The sequence below is a fragment of the Hipposideros armiger genome, unplaced genomic scaffold, assembly GCF_001890085.2.
Source record: "Hipposideros armiger isolate ML-2016 unplaced genomic scaffold, ASM189008v1 scaffold_515, whole genome shotgun sequence".
Taxonomy (NCBI): Eukaryota; Metazoa; Chordata; class Mammalia; order Chiroptera; family Hipposideridae; genus Hipposideros; species Hipposideros armiger.
In genome coordinates, this window is record NW_017731865.1 from 884,214 (window position 1) to 905,604 (window position 21,391).

Genomic DNA, 21,391 nt, shown 5'->3' on the forward strand with positions numbered 1-21,391 from the left:
GATTGAAGGACAACGACTTGACTTGGAGCTGATAGGTCCTGGAAAAACACAATGTTCCCCTTCCCCAATTCCTCAACACTGTTCCCTTCCCCAATTCCCCAATAAAATCTTAAAAAAAAAAGAAAGCCATGAAATACAGGATTTATTTTAGATTTAGTTTGCGCTCTTGCTTCTTATCACCTTTTGAACAACGTCAGGAGGAATAATATTTGAAAATATTTCCAAAGAAGCCATTATTAAGAAGAAAAAGGAGAAAGAATGACCAGGTTGACAAGTTGCTGGCAGGGGCATCTTGTAGGTCAATAGCTAGAGGAGGTATTAGGCTTATTAGTGGAGAGCTGCTCCCCTCTCTGCTTCCTTCCTCCTCCACTCCTTCTCCCCCATCAAAGAAATGCACAAAAAATGGCAACTTACCTTCTTTCAGAAATTTTCTGAAATGAAATTGTTTTATCATTATGCTCACATCTATATTTATAACAATATACCCGCCACAAATCTACATGGAATCTTCTAACTACACAGAATCAATCCACAGAACCAATCCTGTGAATCAGGATTGATCCACAGAATCAATCAATCAGTTTCAGGCAACTCAGGCATGGGGGAAATGATACAAGATTTCTAATATGTAAATCTATGAGAAGATATTTTGAGCATTTGACTGGGTCTACATGATAACAAAATGTCCTAAAAAGGAGGGTAGCTTAATGGGTAAGAAAACAAAATCTTGGGCTGGCCGAGTGGTGCCATGGTTAAGAACTGGCTTGGGACGCCAGAGGTCCCTGGTTCGGATCCCACATATGAGGGCCAGTGACACTGCCCTCTACAGCTAAGATGCTGAACAACAGCTCAACCTGGAGCTGGGCTGCCGTGAGTTGCCAGCGACGGCGTAGGCTGCAGCCCCTGTGGCAGTGGGTTGCCATGGGCTACCGTGTGTAGCCAGCAGCCAGCGTGAGCGGCCAGCAGCCACAGTGAGCGGCCGTCCAGAAGCCGGCGACTGATCTGCCTCGCCCAGGAAGAGCACAATGATGGTGCCAACTTGGGCCAGTGAAGCAATGTCCTCCACAACTAGACTGAAGAACAAAACAACAGCAACTTGTCTGTTCCCCTTCCCCCAATTCCCCAATAAAAGTCTTGGAGAAAAAAAAAATCTTTACATTTGCTGCCTACAAGAGACTCACTTCAGATCAGAAGACACACACAGACTGAAAGTAAAGAGATAGAAAAAGATATTTTACAAAAATGGAAATGAAATAAAAAAGCTGGGGTAACAATACTTATAGCAGACAAAACATTTTAAACAAAAGCTGTAAGAGACAAAGAAGGACCCAGTAATCCCACATCTAGGTATTTATCCAAAGAAACTCAAAACACTACTTTGAAGTGACATGTGCATCCATATGTTCATTGCAGCATTATTTGCAAATAGCCAAGATGTGGAGGCAACCTAGGTGACCATCAATGGATGAATAGATAAAGAAGAGGTGGTATGTATATACAATGGAATATTACTCAGCCATATAAAAGAATGAAATGTTCCCATCTGCAACAACTTGGATGGACCTACGGGGTATTGTGCTGAGTGGAGTATGTCAGACAGGGAAAGACAGGTGAAATGTGATTTCACTTATGTGTGGAATCTAAAGAACAAAATAAATGAACAAACCAAACAGAAACAAACTCATAGATACAGAGAACATTTTGATGATTGCCAGAAGGGAAAGGGATAGGGAGTGGGTGAAAAAAAAGGAAGGGATTAAGAAGTACAAATTGGTTGTTACACAGCAGTCATGGGGATGTAGAGTATAGCATAAGGAATATAGTCAATAATATTGTAGTTGCTATGTATGGTGTCAGAAGGGTACTAGATTTATCGGGGTGATCACTTTGTAAGTTATAGTAATGTCTAATCACTAGGTTGTACACCTGCAACTAATATAATAGTGTATGTCAAATGTAGTTGAAAAATTTAAAAACATATTAAAAAAAATTGCCCTAAAAAGGAAACATCTGGAATGTGTCTATATGCAGGCATGTTATTCAAACATTTGGTTGAAAGACACTTTTGATGCCTGTTTACATAGCAGCAACAGCTGCCAGGGAAGAACACATTTTCAGGAGAAAACAGTGGTTCTGTGGGAGCTCCTTTCTGTGCGGAACATAATTTATCCCACTTTTGTAATTTCCTTTTTTTAAATAAGAGTTTATTTGAGCCAAACTGATGACAGATGCTGGGGAGCAAGATCTCAAATATTCCCCCACGTTTGTAATTTCCGAGGACAATGTAAAATGCTGGAGTAGTGCCACATTTCTTAAGCATGATTCTTAGCAGTGGCCATCCATTCCGTTTCCTAAGAACTGCCTGGTCTGGGTGGCATGACGGTCTCTGCTGACACAGCTATCAACCAGAAGCTACCCACCATCTATCCAAAAAGCAAGGAGAGAATCTTAGATGTTTAGAGGGAGGGGGAGAAGGGACAAAAATAAATTGCTTTGTCTATTTAAAGGAGCCTGTTTCCTCCTTTTGGTAAAATAGAAAAAACAAACAAACCCAAAACACAAACCTTTTAGTTTGTTTAAGGATGATATGATCATCCAGCCATGGTTCCATATATGTATTGAACTTTCAGTATATTTTGAGGCTGCTGACATGGTCTTAAATGATCTGATTTGTGTACAGCTTGTTTATTGCTGTGTGAATGGCAGGGCAGTATATCTGACGTGAATAAAACAATGTTCTAGTCCTGTCTGCTTTCAGCATGTTTGCTTGGACAAACCCCCAAGGATGAATTAGGAACTGATTTGTGGTTACCATACCATTTCTTGTTCCTAACCCATTGGTTCAGACTCAGAATTTCTTAGCCAGTTTGTATATGATCTTGAAGAAAATGCTGCTGGGGAGTATGGATGTGAACTCCAAGATTTCTCAGACTAATGTGATGAGCTTCCATAGATTTTATTACTTCCTGTTCTCTGGTATTTGGGCATATTCCCTGGCTAATAAACTGATAACCAATACTTTCAGCTGCATATTTATTGCATCTTGTAGAACCTGATAGTTTTTAAAAGAAGTATTTTTTTAAAAAGTAACTTATCTCTTCTGAAGCTGATGTTGAATAATAATGTATGTCAACTATAATTATATGTACATATAGTCACGGGATGTGGAGTAGAGTGTGGGAATGGAGTCAATGGAATTGTAATAGATATGTATGACATCGAGGGTGGGAGGGCAGTGGATGGGGGGAGGGGGGTTGTTACTTTGTGAAGGGTGAAAAGCATAACTATTGCATTGTTCTGTATACCTGAAACTAATAATAATAAAAAGAAAAATATACATAAAACTGTTCAATACAACAGTAGAGTAGTATAACAGCAAACTATGGAAACTCAAATGTCCATCAAGAGGAAAAAAAATGGTCAAATATATGGTGATGGAAGGAGAACTGACTCTGGGTGGTGAACACACAATGTGATATATAGATGATGTATTACAGAATTGTGCACCTGAAACCTATATAACTTTACTAACCATTGTCACCCCAATAAACTTTAAAAAAAGTAACTTATCTCAATTGTTCAAGTCATTTATTCCTTGCTTGGGCAAAACAATAATAATAATAATATGGTTAAAATAAAAACAGAGTTTCAAACCACTATATAGGAACATTTTCTTTCTTTTTTTTTTTAAAGAAATTTTATTGGGGAATAGTGTGTTTTTCCAGGACCCATCAGCTCCAAGTCAACTAATTGTCTTCAATCTAGTTGTGGAGGGTACAGCTCCTTGGCCCACGTGGGAATCCAACAGGCAACCTTGGTGTTATGAGCCTGCGCTCTAACCACCTGAGCTAACTGGCCGCCCCAGGAACATTTTCTTTTAAATGGAGGATTTCTAAACTAGATGTCAGGAGGGATAGATGTAATAACAGAAGAAAGAATATTTACCGGGATTGCAGCTGCTGTTCCCAAAATGTTCAGGAAGAAAAGCACAGTCTTCATGTTTCCTGGACCTGTGAACCAAGAAGATAATTAGCAGTGATGGGTAAACGCTTCCTTATGAAAGATTATATGATAATCTTCTCAGAAAATATTGAGCTTGATATTGTCCTTTGTATTTAAAGGTAATTGTTTTCATGGACTAACATGTCTGAAAAGACAGATTAATGGCAGTGTTTACTTGATTGTGTCCCTGTGAGAACGGCTCCTTGATTTTTTGGTCCAGCTGTGTTCCATGGAAACTTTCTCTGTTTGTGATGTTCTTCCTTGAACGAAAGCTGTATGCAAATCTAGGGTCTTAACATTTGTGAGTGTTCACAGTGAAGATAAAATTCACCAAGTGAAGTAATATGGCATTTAAACAAATTGCCTCTTTGGTGGTGGGGAAACCCATACATTCGGTGAAAATTTTTAGGAAGGAGACATTGCAATGCCCTAAAGGGACCACCAATGTTCACCTAATTTAGAGGTCTCACATTGGCAATCTGTGAGTGAGCAGTGGTCTGCAGATGGGTTTGGTTTGGTAGCCACTGTGTGTTTTAAATTAGTATTTAAATATCCAGAGGTTTCACATAAAAATCCAGATTTGCAGTTAGTTTCTCTCGAAATGTTGGCCCTCTTAGCAACAGCAGGGCTTCATGGAGACAGTTGGCTAGATCTGAATAGATACTATCCTGTATAAGGGATGCTGGCATTTGTACCTGGTCTGTTTCATTTTTGCTATTTGTTTTGTGTTTGAGTTTGGTTAGTTCCAGACTAACTTCTTCAATTTTTGAGATGAGACAAGTGAGGCTAAGAGGCTAAGTAAATTGGCTTCCTGATGAATTTTCTTAAAAGGAGAGGGCTGTCTACATTTTCTTTCAGAGTATCTATAAGACTCATAGTCTGAACTCTCACTGGGATTAGGGATACAGTTTTTAGATTTTAATAGACATTTTTTTCTATCTTTGGATTTCCCAGAAATAGTAGATAATCCTTTTGAAATATTTTTTGCAATCATCGTTTTATACATAAATGCATCCATAGAGATTTAAATAACACTTTGAGGTTTACAAATAAAGTGAGTAGTTTCTTCTGCTCAGTATTTCTAAATAACATGCTTAAATGGATATTTTAAAATATATTACATTAAACTATTATACAGATTTAATACTGTTACATCTATCACTTCACACACACATAGAACTTATGCACACACACACGCACGCATACTCTTCTCATCCTTCTTCCCCTCCCCTCTCTTCCTAAAATAATTGTATCACAATTCTTATTTAAGTCGTTATTTGACATTTATGACAATGTAAATATTCTTCACCCCTGAGTCAAGTAGTCATTTCCTGTGTTGAATTATACTTAAATTTATTTTTTGAACGATATTTTGGTTTTGTCTGGACCTAGAAACTGCCTCCTTTTTAACATACTTTTCCATGTACCCATTACTTATCCTTTCTAAATTATTCAACAAAGTTAAAAAATTCCTTTTAATATGGTGATAACAACAACAACAACAAGAAGAATAACAACAACAAAACCACCACAATAAATCCACCGAGACATACCCCAGTCCCACTTTCCCCCTTGGAGATGTCCCTCCCAGAGTGTCAGTTCTCTTGCTCCATTTGACTGCTTTTCTACTGGGATCTCTAGTCACCACCACCTCGGGAATGCCCTTTGCTCTTTTCTTGTGTTTGAGTTCTTGCTTCCTAGGTCTAATATTTGTTTCTTTTTTGGTGCTCTCCCTGATTGTCATGGAGCACATTTTCCAGAAGCTTTCTGAGAAACTGTCAGATAGGAGACAAAATTTTTGAGACTGCATATCAGAAAAAAATCTGTATTTTTTTTCTTCACTTGATACATGGTTTAGCTGGATATAGAATTTTAGTTTGGAATTTTTTTTTCTCAGAATTTTAAAGAATGTTTCATTTTCTTCTAATTTCCAGTGTTACTAGTAAGAACTCCAATGTCAGTTCCCCCCACTTATTTATAATGAGAATTGTGTTTTTATCTTTCCATCCAAAAGCTTTTAAGTTTTAATATTTATCCACAGTGTTCTAAAATATTATTACAATCTCTGCCTTAGTTAGGATCCTTTCAAATTTATTTTAGGCACTAATTAGGCCTTTTGAATTTGAACGTTTATATATTTCAGTTCTGGGAGATTTTTAACTATTAGTTCTTTGATAATTTTTGCCCCTCTATTTTTAAAATTTGTCTTTTCTTTCTGATATTCCTATTAGTTAAATGTCAGAATTCTTGGGCTTATGCTCTAATTTACTTACTATTTTTCTCCTTTTTTCCATCTTTTTTTTTTTTTAAGCTGAGCCATCCTGCCACCTGTTGGCAGCTCAGCGGCTACTCAGCTTGGGCCGGGAATTGAACCGCTGTTGCTCAGAGCTCAAACTCTTGAGCGAGCTCTTAACCAGCTGAGCCACTTGGCCGGCCCTTCTTTTCCATTTTTTTTTATATTATTCTGGGAAACTTCTTCAATTTTATCCTTCATTCTGTTGATTTTTAAAAAACATTTTGCTTATATGATTTTAACTTCTTATTTCTTTATGGTCCCCCTTTTTAATATAATTATCTTTTTTCATTAGTGTAATATATGCTCTTATCTTTTTGAGGACATTAATCAAATATTTTGAAAATTTCCTCTGCACCCTGCATTTTTCTGTTTCATAGTATCCCTCTTTTCTTTATGGTTTGTTCATTTTGGTCTTTGTGTTTCATGTTGAAAGCTTTTTTAAGTGTCTAATGTCTTTGGTTGTCCAATAACATTTAGTAGTGAGTCACTAAACAGCATATTAGAAGCTTCATGGCAGGACTTTTCATCCTGGAGAGCTTTCACGGAGGAGCTGAGGCAGGAACTTAATAGTTTTGATGGGGCACCCTAAATGTCATTGTGAGATCTTTTCTTTTGTGGGGATTTTTTTTCTAGAGAAGATCTTCCTATCTCCTCCTTTGGGGACGTGGGTATAAGCCTGGTTGCTAGCATTCTGTGAGATGAATTAGTGAAAAGACTGGACATCTCTCATTACATACACTGACTCTCACTTAGTCCCCCAGGTTTCTGCATGGCACCACATCCCACCCTCCGTGTGCCAATCTCAAGTCCAGGGCCAGAGAAGAATGACCTTCTCTTCTTTCCCGTTCTGGGTGAAACGGAAGTCCCCTGGCTATGCAGGCTTAAGGAAGGATCTCGTATCTGTCTATCTGATACACTTTCAACTAATCTTCCTGATTTCAAACTCTACCCTCACTGCATCTCCCAAATTGCCTGGTCCCTCCAATTCTTGAAACTTTTCTGGGTTCTGCAATGTGAATTGCCTTCTTTCTGGTACCCTTCTCTGAAAACCCTTAGGTTTAAGCTTTCCCTGTTCTTCCAACTGCTTTAAATGTTCTAAAAATTTACTGATATCTTTGATCTTCTTTGTCTTCTCCTCTTTTTTCTTTGTCATTGTGAGTTTATGTTATAATTTTTCTTTTCCTATCATTATACTGGAATCTTAACAGGGAGTGGCAATACATGCATATATTTCATCTACCCCATTTAACCAAGAGGAGATTTCCATTACTTCACCTGAGTTATGTTTTCCTTATTTATTATTAACATTTTATTTTATTATTTTTTAGAACACATAGGAATTACTATGGGTATTTTGTTCTAACTTCATTAGCAAATAAAGTTTTTATTGAAGAAAATGAAATTACTGGTGCTTGCACAGACTTTCTTATCATGTGATAAAAAAATAAGAGCTTTTCACCTGTTTTCACCTGTCTCACTACGTGAACCCCATAAGGTGGGCCACCTGGACTAAGGAACAGTGCTTTGGAAATATGGAGAGTAAAGCTGCATATAGGTGATTCGTAATTCAGTGTAGGGGGAAAACTGAAATCATTTATAACTTTATGTAATCTTAAATTAGTAATCTATTCCAGTTTTAATGAAAATGACATGTACTCAGCTTGCAGACTTAAATTTAATTGCTCTAAGGGACCCCTCTGAAAATGACTACATATCTTAGGTAGAAATTCAGAGTACTAACAGTGAAATGTGTGTTATATCATTTATACCTTTGGATAAACATTATTTAGAAATGGTAATGGTGTATAACAGACCCTGGAAGTTTATATTATCAAAGTGCCTCAGGTTTACCAAACAGGTTTACAAATGGGATATTATCTTATTTAATCTTTGCAATAACCCCATGATGTGGCAGATGAACAGAACTAGAAAGGCTGTGACAGGACATACTTAAGGTCACAGGGCTGTTAAGAAGGGGAATTGGGCTGGAACCCAGCTCTTTTGGCTTCTGCTCAGGTGCTTTCCCAGCTCTCTTGCAAATAAAGATGAAAGAGGAAGAACAAACAAACAAACAAACAAACAAAGAACCCAAAACCAGTATTAGAAAAACTTCAGAATTCACTTTGAGTTTTTTAAATTTTTAAAATTTTTTTAGCTGAGCTGTCCTGCCACCTGTTGGCAGCTCAGCTTGGGCCGGGAATCGGACCAATGACCCTGTTGCTTAGAGGTCACACTCTTGAGCAAGCTCTTAACCAACTGAGTCACTTGGCCGGCCCTCACTTTGAGTTTTTAAATAAAGAGTTCCAAACATTTTAAGGTTCTGCATATGTGGCAAATATATTTTTCTGTATTGGGGGAAAAAAGGCTTATCATAGAAGATTGGTTGGGTTATTTGATACCAAAGGTCCCTTTCCATGATACTCTTTATAGCAGCGTTTCTCAACATTCCTAATGCCACAACCCCTTATACAGTTCCTCATGTTGTGGTGACCCCCAACCATAAAATTATTTTCATTGCTACTCTATAGCTGTAATTTTGCTACTGTTATGAATCGTAATGTAAATATCTTTTTGTTTTCTGATGGTCTTAGGCAACCACTGTGAAAGGGTCGTTTGACCCTCAAAGGGGTCGCAACCCACTGGTTGAGAACCGCTGCTTTATAGTCTCAACAATGCGAAAACATAGAAATTAAATTTCTCTTGACTGAAGAACATGTTTAAATAAAAAGATGTAGTATGTTGAAAGGGTCTTTGGGGCAGCTATGTGGAAGATAGATCAACAGAAAGACTTATTAGGAGGAAATTGTAATATTAACATTTCCGCTGTGATGTTCACCTATAGTCTAATAATATTTCTATGCTGCTAACTGTGGCGTTCGACTTTACTCTACCAGTTCAGTGTTCCAGAAAGGAAGATAAGGAAAAGCAGATGTACATTTTTCTATATTTTTGTGTTTTTCAAGAATGAATACCAATAGGAAATTTTTATACTTTAAAGAAATCATTTATTTTAATTAAATGTAGCACCTTAACTGTATTTACTAAAAAATATAAATCCTATAATTATTTTCTGTGGATTTTTGATACATTTTGGAGAGCAAACTTGAAATCAATTAATGCAGTGAAAAGGTTAAGGTGAAAGGTGGCCAGAGCTTTAAATTTTGGCTGTGGTCTTGGAAATGGAAAGGGAAGGGATTTATCCAGCTTGTATTGGCTCATGAGAACCAATTGTTAAATTTCCAGGAATTTTGTGAGCTGGCTATAAAAAAAAGCCATCTTCAAAAGTTGAATTATATACACTTACAATTAAATTAAATACAGTATATCAAAAAACAAGGGAAATAAATACTTAAAACTCATCACTTCATACTTATTTTACTGTTACTCTCTTGAGGTTATTTATGCCTGTTATATTTATTTGTAAGTAGAATTACCATAGAATGTGTGCTACTGCACATTTTTTTCCCAGTTCTGTTCAGTGATGTCATGTGAGTAGCTTGAAATCAGCCATGGTGGGAGGATTCTACCATGGAAATCATCAAATGCTACCCAATGTTTCCCCACTCATCCCCAAAGCTGGTTGTTGAACATTTCCCAGCATACCACTGGATAGTTCAGAGAAATATTTAAAGGCCGAGCAGATAAAATTGAATGGCCAAGTGGGAAGAAGAGAAGGAAGAGTCTTAGGCTATCATGTTTCTCATTTGGGCAAATGGGGAAATGGCGGTATTCATCACCAAAATAAGGAATTATAAGAGGAGGGTCTGGTTTTAGAAGAAAGATGATGGATTAGTTTTGGACTTGTTGAATTTGAGCAGAGATATATTTGAATAAGTGGGTCTGCAGGACAGCATAGAGTTTGGGGTTAAATATACAGTTTGGGTGCTATTAGCATGAGAAGGTGTACGATGAGTAGAGCAGAGTGCCGGAGCCAGGAACCTGGTGACTGAAGGAATTAGGTGTCATTAGAAGCTGGAAAGGGCTGAAGATATAAACGATGAGAAAAAAGAGAGGCACATAAGAAAAAGAAGGAAGCGTTAAATGTCACAGAGTGGTCAAAGCAAACAAGGTCAGGAGTTATCCATTGCCTCTGTTAATACACGGGTAATTGGAGAGGAGAGAGAGATTAATTTTGGTGCCACAGTGTTGGTGGAGGCCAGTCTGTAGTGACTGGAAAAGACAGTAGATAGACAGTGATGAAGTGAAGGCAGTGAGTGCAGACCACTCTTTTCAGATGTTTGGCTGCGAAAGGAAGGAGAGTTAGATGGTAGCCAAAGCAAAAAGTGTGATCACAGAAAATTTTTATTTGTATTAAAATGTGGTCATCCAAGCTTTTTTTTTATTTTTTTATTTTTTTATTTTTTATGCTTAGGAGAAAGTGTAAGTAATACAAGTAAGAAGACAGAGAGATGGAGAGGAAATGTGGTAACTACTGATGGCTCCAGCGAACCACAAGTCCTGGGCTTCATGCCCTGTGACTTTGGCCTTGGCCTTGTGACTTGTTTTGGTCAATGAGACGTTAGCAAGCATGATGCCAGCAGAGGCTTGGCAAGCACCTGCATGTGGGGATTTGTTCTCCTGTGAAAGCCGTTTCCCATGCTTTAAAAAAGCTTGGACTAGAGACTAATTTGGATCACTGAGTGATAAGCGGCCACATGGAGAGAACTCTGGAGGATGAGAGACCATCTGGTATGGTTTAGCCTCAGCTGAGCTCCCAGCTTGCTGGAGCCACACAAGTGACTCCAGACGAAATCAGTAGAAGAACCCTCCTGTTCAGCCCAGTCCAGCTTACAGAGTCGTGTGCAAACGAGGGAAGTGGTTTTAAGCCATTGAATTTGGGTGCTGGATTGTTATGCAATAATAGATAACTGAAATGGGGGAAAACGGAAGTTGCCCGAGTCACTGCGAACTAATTTTGCACTGCAATTAAAGACAAGGCTCTGAAACAGGACTTCATGGGCTCTAATACTTAATGCGTATAATCCTGGATAAATTATTTCATTTTTTGAGCCTCAGTTCTTTATCTGTAAAATGATGATTAAGTGAGATGATAGAATCTCAGTAAGCCCTTGATAAATCTTTGCGGGTCTAATATTAATGTGCAGGCAGAAAGTTTAACTCTGAATAGAAGGAGGGATTCTTTATTTTTTTCAGAAAAAAGGGAGGAAAGCTTAACTGTAAGAATGTGTTTAGACAAGACCCCAGGAATATCAATCAATTCAGTAAGTTAGACGTGGTTACAGCTTCCTTACATTTAATAGCATTTCACAGATTATAAAATGTTTTCTTGTGTACTGTCTCATTTGATCCAATAAGGAGAGTAGATAAGATTTAACTACAAGAATCTAAATTATTTTGTGCAAAGGTAACAGGTGAGCAAGGACTGGAACACCACACTTTGGACTCAGAATCCAGGGGTCTCACGTGGTCCAGGAGAACAGGCCGCACCGTAAAAATCGGAGGTTTTGGCTTTGGGCCCTGGCTCTGCTAAGTACTAAATGTACTTGAAGCAAATTATTTAATCTTTCCAAACTTCACCTATTGAATGGGAATAACAATTCCTTCCAGTATCAAAGGGTGCCACTGAGGTGGGGACACTCTTTGCAAACTCTGAAGCAACAGACACATGTCAGTGATTATTATTTCCATTGCTCTGCCTGGAAGTATTATCACTATCACCATTTATGTCTTGTATTAAGTGCTATAAAGGAAATGAACCATTACTGTTCCCTTGCTTTCTCTCCTCTCTTCTTCCATGTCTTCCTCTACTCTGTGATTTCAAGCTGCCCAGGAGTCCTAGTTCCAGAACATCTTTATATGTAGTTCACTCAAAAACAAGCTCACTTGTCTGATATTTCAGGCTCTTAAATTCTAGTTTTCTATATGCATCTAATCCATACTTAGAAGAGAAGAATATGCCTGAATGAATGTCTTTCTAGTCTCAATAAGAGGTATTGTCACATTGGCCTTACCCCAAAGGAGCTACTAGAATGCTGAGAATCTTGGCCTTGCTGTGGGGGAGACATATTAAGACATAGAATAAGTTTAGGGTTTGTCATATGATCTTTGGTGGCCAGTAGAGGGTCAACCCTAACATTTGCTGCATGGTCTTTGATTGTTTACTGTGTCCCAAGTTGGAATTATTTTTTAGGGGTCTTATGTTTATTTATATTTCCATCCAGAAATTGAAAGCAAAACTTAAAGACAGAACATGGTTATGTCCATTTAGAATGATCCAAGCGGAAAACTGCCTCCAGTTTTTTATTCTAAAGTAGGTGCCTGTGTTGTGTTTTTAAAGATAGGATCTTGTGGAACAATCCAGTACCCAGAATGTAGAAGGCCTTGAGTTCTTCTACCGTGTTTCACGTTGTCCTTTAGACCAACCACTGTGTGTTTTTGTCTCACCGAGCTAATTGTATTTGCTACATGTTGACCAAAATAATTTCATGGCCATTAGCTTCTTATTTTAAGAGATGAACAAGTGTGCTCATTTGTATAAATAAGACTGAGTGGAGAACTTTCCTGGGAAACGAGGGATATTTTGAAAACAACTGTCATGCTGAAGACTACAGGAATGCTTAATTAGCTGATGCTTGCAAAAAGTATTTTGAAAATGAAACCCATGATGTTCTTGCTAAGTATAATGAATACCATTTATTCTTGGATAAGTAAAAAGTCCTATGTTTTGAGACATTCAAATTTGGTGTGCGCTCTCTACAAAATGCTGACTGTTATTTTTGCAAAAAAAGCGAATGAATCTCTAGGTGAAAAATGCAAAAATGAGACATTTTTGAATAGAATTATTATTTTCAAAGACTGAAATACACAGTGTGGATGTGAAATTAGATAAATATTATTTTGCCCAAATGCATGAGCTTATTCAAAGGCAGCAGCATAGCTGAAAGAACATTTGGTATAGAATTGGGAGATCTACGTTCCAGACCTGAGCTGCCTTTTGCCAGCCAAGAGACTTTGGTCAAGTCACTGGTTTCTTCATCTCCAAAAAATGGAAAAATTACAATACGGTTCCTATTTAGTTTCTAGGGTTGTTTTGAGACCCAAATGTGATCATATAGCCATCTGGCAATTTCACCAATTGTTAAAATGAAACGAGAACTATCATTTCTTTGAAACACTCATAAGGCAAAAAATGGCTTTAATCACCCCCAAAATTAATATTTTACAGAGACTTTAATTCATCCCTTTACTTACAGTTAAGTTACTTCTTTTTTTCCTCTATACCTCTATTTCTTTTCACGGGTCCTGAGAGGTTAAAGATGAGAGATGGTGGGAACTTCGAGGGGAGCCTTTCCCTTCTGTTAGGAACAGAGTGTCTCCTTATCAAACTTTCAGGAGAACCTCATCTGGAATTTTGAAAGATGACAGCTAGGCTGCCTTTTTTAGATATGGCCTGTCTGGGAAACCCAGGATTTGGAATTTGAAATGCCTAGAGTTCTTCTAACTGGCCAGAACCTTGGACCATCAAAACAAATGTCCAGAAGAAACATTTGGTGTGGCAGGAACAGGTTTCCCATGAAGAACCAGACACCCATGAACGTGAACTCTAGTCGAACTCATGTGGGTAGCTGTCTTGAGACAATTTCTAACATTGTTCATTTAATATTTATAAGCACCATGGTATTGTAAAGATGGCTGTAAATTCTTTGCTGCTCCTCCCACTAAGAGGTAGAGTCTAATTCTCCTCTGCTCAAATCTGGACCGGCCTAAGTGTCTTATTTGACCAAATAAGGTAGAAGTGATGTCCTGGGACTTTGAAAATTAGTTCATAAAAAGCTTTGGAGTTTTGGCCTGGATCTCTTGGAATACTCATTTTGGGAGCTCTGACCCACTTCGTAAGAGGCTGTCATTCCACAGAAAACATTGTTCAGAGGTCCGTGCTGATCCCAGCTTTCCATCTGTCCTCACAAAGGAGCCACCTGAGACCTTCCAGAGCAGCTCCCCTGCCAGCTCCATACCTCTGAGTGACCTGCCTGAACTCCTGACCCACAAAATGTTGAGACATTACAAAATATTTGTTGCTTAAGTCACTAAGTGTATAAGCAGCAATAACAAATTGGAACTAACATTAAATATCTTGAGTGAAATAGCCAAGTATATTCACTAGTAATAGAATCACTCGTGTTCATCAAAGTCTTATTTTATTGAAACAATAGGTTTTATTATTGACTGCTTAATACAATAGCTAATGTAATGTCTTACATTTCTTTTGAGATTTTACTATATATGCCAAGTACCACGCTAAGCACTTCATCTATGCAGCACCCGTGTATTTCTATCTGTCACTTCACATGCTCAGCATAGCCGTCCAGTGACACCTTCCTGAACAGCCCTCAGTGCCACTGTGCCAGGCATGACGGAGGAGCACGGAAGGCAAAGGATGTGACAATTTCACAAGGGGTGGCTTTTCAGGGACATTTTCAAGGACCTCTCTCTCTCTAGCTCAGGAGAAATTAGTAATACTCTCTCTTCAATAATGAGTAACTGAAGGGTTACTTAAATTGTATTTAGAGGATCCCCACAGGCTTATCTTAGACAAGCTTGTGCAATAGTCATGCTTCCACACCTCTTATCATTCCTTTCAGAGTTCCTCATCTTATTGTGCCACTCACCACTCACTAATCCCGCTGGGTCTCATTTCACAGCTCTTTATGGGCTGGGCCTGTGAAGGCTCTGTTCTTTCCCCCAAACATTTGCCAGTCCTTCAGAAAGTCTGCGCCACTCCCTGCCCTGTGGTGGACTGGAAGAAATTATTTTGGCTGTATTTATGTGTCTTTGCTCACATCGTGGTATGATACCTGTATTCTCATTTCCTCTGTCCCTGTGAGTGTGGGGTTTTCTCATATTTACATTTATTTCTCCCCCACCTTGCATAGTCTTTGGAGTACAGATATTTGAGTATGGCCAGAGGTGGATGTACCGCAAAGCTAAAAAGCTTAAGTTTCAGTTCTCCTCACTTGTACCGGATCCTTACAAAGCCCTGTACCTGATTTTGATTTTTCTATTTTTAAAAATGATGGCCCCCCACACATTGTGTAAACTTCAGGTTCACAAATTTTGAGTCCACTCCTGAGGAAGGCTCACCTGAAGGCTTGTGGCATTTGTCACGTTGCAGGCATTAGTAATATCTGAATGATTCGCTTCATAGTGTTAATAGCATGACAATTCACCTTTGAAACCTACCTCACCACTCAAATGATCAGACACATTAATCCTATTCTTTTTCTGCCGTTAGCTCTCTTCTCTATTGCCTAATTGATTTTATTCTCTACCTCCCTGGAATTCCTTTCACCTGAAAGCCAAGTTCTTAGCTTTCTCCTCTGACTACTCTTTTTTGAATTTCCCCTATTTATTAAACTCTGCCAGCACAATATAAAACCTATTCGGATTCAATGGAAATGATTTCTCCTCTCTTGTTAACAGAACAAGTCGGTGGTTAAGTTCTGCTTGTTGGGAGAGGAATTTCAAGTGCTTTCAGCTCTGTGAATATACCAAGAATTATTCACTGGGGTAGCTCTCTTCCAGGATTATGAAAAACAGCAAATCATCCTAACTTGGAACAGTTCCAAGTGGCCTCATTCTTGTGATGTTGGGACCCGTGGGGTAATGACAGTGGACTTTGATGAGTAGTTCGTGGGTGAAAGCATTCACTCCTAGCAGAAGCCCCTCCAGGATTCAGCACGTGGTGGACACTTTTTGTGGGCCATGGTGAACACCAACACATTGAAGGGGGGAAACAATTGCTTGCCCCAGTGGTACAATGGTACTCATTATACCTGCTTTCTCAGAAAGAAGCAGATACAATAAACCCTAATGCATTTCGTGGCTGGGATTTAAAGAGTTCTTTGAAAACAGGGTGAAAAACCTAAGCTTATTTATGCCTTCAGAGGGGAAGCACTAGAAGATTCATTCAAGCAAGGATAGGACGCAGCTGGTCTGCAGCTGTGAAATCTGCCTCTCTCAGATGGGGAAGAGAGCTTTGTTTTGTTTTCTCTGAATATCTAGATAGCTTCCATTTGTTCCCTGAGATCCACTCCACATCCACTTGCCAGCCTCCTCCACTCTGATCTGCCCCGGGGGCCTGTGTGAATTGCATCATCAGGCTCTCTTGCCTGCTGGTGTCTGTTGGGTTTAGCCAATGGGGAGCTCTGGCAGGAGAGATTTGAGGGAAGGCACAGCGTAAAATTAGGGCATATATTTTCTCAGCTCCCCCTCCATGACTGTGTTCCTCTCCTGAAGGTCACAGCCCCTCTGAGTGACCTCCACACATGCTCCCTTCCCTGGCTAATACAAGCTTAGCTCTTATTAACCTGTTCTTCCAACCCCTTGTGGCTTCTCCATATACTGCCTACACCTTGGTAAAATATTCCCTTAGTTACACTCTCCTCAAATCCCCAAATTTAATTTTCCTGCCTGGCTCTATCATTTTGTTGCTGGGGCCTGGACCAATACAACCCTTGATTCAAAATTTAGGATTCACGGGTTGGAATAGCTTTCAGATCCCCTGCCAACAAAACTGGCTCCTGCTCCCCAGTGCTGCCCTATTTCAAGTGTTTCTATAGTTTGTGGGGACCTACTTGGAACCTTAGAGTTAATATCAAGATTATTTTACGGTGGAGATATTTGAGATTCAACAGATGCAGAAGGAAGCCTTCTCAGTGCTTCCCTTAGTGGACTTAAAAGCAGAAACTTCTGAGAAATGAGGACTGTTATAAATTCCCTCTTTGGTGTGGCTTCTACTCCCAGGTGAGAGACCATAAGAGAACCTAGCATAATCCCTCTCCAGAGGAGCCTTATGACCCCGAACAAAACAGAAAGACCACTTATACCTGTGTAGATAAATGGCACAAATTCTTTTTATCTCTGGTTTGTTCTAAAAATCCATTTGTCTTTCTTAAAGAAGCTTTTTTTTTTTCTTCTCCCGGAAGCTGTTTCTACTCCGTCCCTTTCTCCTAGTAAGTTAGGTGTCTAAGTCTTTAACTTCAACAGTTTAAGGAGCCAGTAAGTGGCTCTCCCATGTGCATATGAATAAGCAATTTTCTTCTGTTAACCTGTCTTTTGTCAGTTTAATTTGCAGGCCCCAATTACTGAACCTAAGAGTGTAGAGGAGAAAGTTTTTCCTCCCCTACATTGCCTAGTGGGAGCACATAAATGCAGCATTGCAGTCCTCATTTTTGGAAAGAATCAAAAGCTACAAGGTATTAAAATGTGATTAACACTCAATAAAGGTGATTTCACTGATAAAAATCACAAGATTTGAAGGTGCTATGGAATTGAAGTTTTAGAAGGAAATGTAGACAAGTAGCTTTGGGAACATTTGTGTTGGAACATGGCATGTTTCGCTTTTCACTCTCCCATTTCTTTTTTCATGCAACCTTTAGAATGTTATGACACCAGGATTAATCTGGAACCCTGGGAAGTAAATTAGTCTCTCTGTTCTTTTCCCTTCTATCACAGTCCCTTCCCACTCCAAAGGAAACCCAACTCATTAACTCAGTCTGACTCATTTTAAACATTGTTCTAAAAACACTGGTTTGGCGTGGTCAGTCCCAGAATATGTAGAAATTTGCATAATCAAAAGTAGTATAAATAAGGACCTGCTGAGTGTGTTTTGGTTAAGCATTGACTTGGGACACCAGCTCTGAGCATCAGGGCCCTGGTTCGGATCTCACATGAGGGCCAGCAACACTGCGCCCTCTACAGCTAAGATAGTGAACAACAGCTTGACCTAGAGCTGGGTTGCCGTGAGTCGGTGGCAATGGCATAGGCTGCAGTGGAGCTGCAGTGGGCTGCCGTGCACTACCATGAGTGGCTGGCAGCTGGTGTGAGTGGTCAGCAGCCAGCATGAGCTGCTGTGAGCCACCATGAGTGGCTGTCCACTGGCTGGTGAGTGATCTGCCTCGCCCAGGAAGAGCGCAATGATAACACCAACATGGGCCAGTGAAGCAATGTCCTCCACAACTAGACTGAAGAACAAAAGGGCAGCAACTTGTCTGTTCCCCTTCCCTGATTCCCCAACGCTGTTCCCCTCTCTCAAATCCCCAATAAAACCTTTTTAATACAAGTAGTATAAATAGTACTGTACAAACGATTCTGTTGTTAAGTTTTTTGGACAGTGACCATTTTGTTTTCATGGCACTAAAATATACACACATTTAATAACTAGCTATAGCTCTCTAGAGATATTAGCCTTGTTATCAAGATGCTAGTAAGCATGAGGTGAGTCAGCCAATTCCAGCCATGACCACAACCCCAGACATTGCTGTGGTCACCATCTGAAGACATAAGATTTGAGAAAAATAAAATAACAAAGAACCAAATGTAGAGTAAGCATGGGCTGGATTTTTTGTGTTACCTTTTGGGAAAGAAAAGAAGTTAATCATACCCAGGTCTCAAGCTATAGTAACCTCCTACATTCCTACCCAGAATATTTTTCAAATTATAAGAAAACATTTACCTTTGAAATCAATCACTTTAAATTTTTTTCATATTAAAAGGAGATAATCAATTAGCTGTTTTTAACAGTGAGCTGATGCTGGTTCTCTGACCCCACACCCGATGCCTATCTAAGAAACTACTAAATGAAAGATCATCGGAGTACCAAGGTTTAAACCAAAAGTTTCCCAGATTAAAATAAAAGGTTCTAGTATCTTCCTCTAACCTATATTTTAGGAAATTACTGAAAGTTTTCCTAGAAAGAGCTTAACCTGCACCTCTTTATGAGGTTCTCAAAGCTTACTATTATGTGCTAGATTTGGGATCAGGGAAGAATAAAAGAGGGAGAGAAGACATCTGGAGTTCAGCATTTGTGTTTCGATTCTTCTGAATTCCAGCAGAATGCTGTATTGCTTTAGAGTTAGCTCAAAGTTGTTTGGTCTCAATAAAAGTTTGGGGAAACCACTGAACTGTTTATTGGCTTGAGAGTTAAAAGTGATTCTAATGTGCTAAGACAGCATGAAGAGCTGACCAAACACAGTGTCTTAAAACCAGTTACAGATTTTCATTGACCCATAATCAAGATCAATTCTTCTGACTTTCATAGATCTCAGGCCACCTTTCCACTGGATCCCTATCATATTATATGGATGATTAGGTAACTCAAGTTGAATCAAGTACAGTAAAAATGTATTGCATTCAGAGCTATTTCAGGGTCACTCTGAATGGTGAATTCTTATCCATATTTATTTTATTTATTTTTATTAACTCTATGGGTATAGCATTTTTATTAAACCTAGGGTAAATTTCAACCTACTAAAAAACCCCAAATTAAAGTATTTATCACTTCTCACTCCATTCATACTTAATTTAAAAACTATTAGTTGACCGGATGATCCTTCTAAAAATTTTGCCCATTTTTTGGGATAAGCTGCAAGTCTGGGCTTCATACATATTCAGTGGACTACAGTGACTGTATAGTAGTGATAGAGATTTGATTAAAATGTGGTTAGTGGGATTTCTGGACAAGATGGTAGAGTAGGTAAATGCTATGCTTGCCTCCTGTCATGACCACATCAAAATTACAACTAAACTACGGGACAACCATCATTGATAATCACCTGAAGCCTAGCTGAACGAAAGCTCTACAACTAAGAGCATAGAGATGAAGCCACCTGGAGACTGGTAGGAGGGTAGAGATGCAGGACGGGCTGTTCCCACACTCACATGTGACTGTTAAAAATTAGGAGGGATATCTCAGCTGCACAGGTGCCCCTGGGAAGAGTGAGGAGCCTCAGCACCACACCAGGCTTCCCAGCCCAGGGTTCCAGGGCCAGGGAGAGAAGTCCCCATAACTTCTGGTTGTGAAAACCAGTAGAGATTGTAGCTGAGTGAGATGAGTGTGGCTGGAGTCCCAGGTGTTCCTCTTAAAGAACCCACACATGGACTTACTTGCCAGCAGACTCACTCACTCTGGGCTCCAGTGCTGGGGCAGCAGCTTGAAAGTTACCAGGGATAAATGGGGAGGAACTGAGTTGTCTGGTTTCAAAGTGAGGGCTGGAGGGGCAGCTTTCTCCCAAATGGAGGAGCTGGTGGGAGCCATTGTTTCTTTGTTGAGCCATGCCCCTCCCTGCGTGCAGACACAGGTGGGCTGCCAAATCTGAGTCTCCACCAACCAATGTAACTTCATTTGTTGCCCTGCCCAGGTGATTCCCTGAGACCCTGTCCCACCCAACTTGTGGACCTATGCAATCCACTTCCAGTGGCTTTCCCATACAAAAGGCCTGTCTTGGCTCATGCTGTAGGCTTTCCTAAAATCTTCCAAAGATTCACAAAATGCAAACAAACAATATCTGGCCTCAGTGTGTCCTGTTCTTCTGAATAAGCAGCCCTAAGCCTGGCACTAATGGCAGCTGGCCTTGGTTTGCAGCTTGGTGTCTCAAGCCACCTCCAAGCCCAGCACAAGTGGTAGCCATCTGTGGATTGCTTTGTGGCTTATGCCAGCTGTCCCCAGGCAAGGCACAGGCTGCATTGAACTTGGCCTGCAGTGGGGTCCCTCCAAGAAGGCTCCGGGACTGGCATACCCAGTGGCCAGACTTAGACCAAGCCGGAGCATCACCCGGCTGCCTCCAAGGAAGACACACCCAAAGGGCAGACTGGGCAGGCACCAGAGCCCTGCTAAAGTGCATCCTGTTTTGTATGATCAGCCCCTGAACGACAGCTCTTCCATTATAGTCATGGCCAGTTCTCTCACAACCAATCAGCTTGACAGTCAATCCCTCTCATTGACATGCAAAGAGCAACCAAGCCTCAACTACAACAGGAGGGCACACACAACCCACACAAGTGACACACTTGGAGTACCTGGCTCTGGTGACCAGGGAGACTGCACCACTGGGCCCCACAGTACACCTACTACATAAGGCCACTCTACTAAGACACAGATATAGCAGCCCTATTTAGTGTTTAGAAACAAACACAGGGAGTCAGCCAACATGGGGAGACAAAGAAACATGTCCCAAATAAAAGAACAGAACAAAGCTCCTGAAAAAGATCTAAACAAAATAGAGGTAAGTGATCTATCAGTTGCAGAATTCAAAACACTGGTTATAAGGATGTTCAGTGATCTCAGGGAGAACT

At 39.7% G+C, this 21,391-nt stretch overlaps 1 protein-coding gene across 2 annotated transcripts in view; it reads right to left on the bottom strand.

Moving 5' to 3' along the window:
- Nucleotides 1–21,391, bottom strand: part of SPARCL1 (SPARC like 1) — a 51,554-nt gene that overhangs the window by 16,338 nt on the left and 13,825 nt on the right. For both annotated transcript variants that reach the window (XM_019668083.1, XM_019668082.1), the window contains exon 2: nt 3,946–4,010. In XM_019668083.1, the coding sequence (XP_019523628.1) occupies nt 3,946–3,999 (54 nt within the window). In that variant the 5' untranslated portion in view covers nt 4,000–4,010. The remainder of the gene's footprint in view (nt 1–3,945; nt 4,011–21,391) is intronic.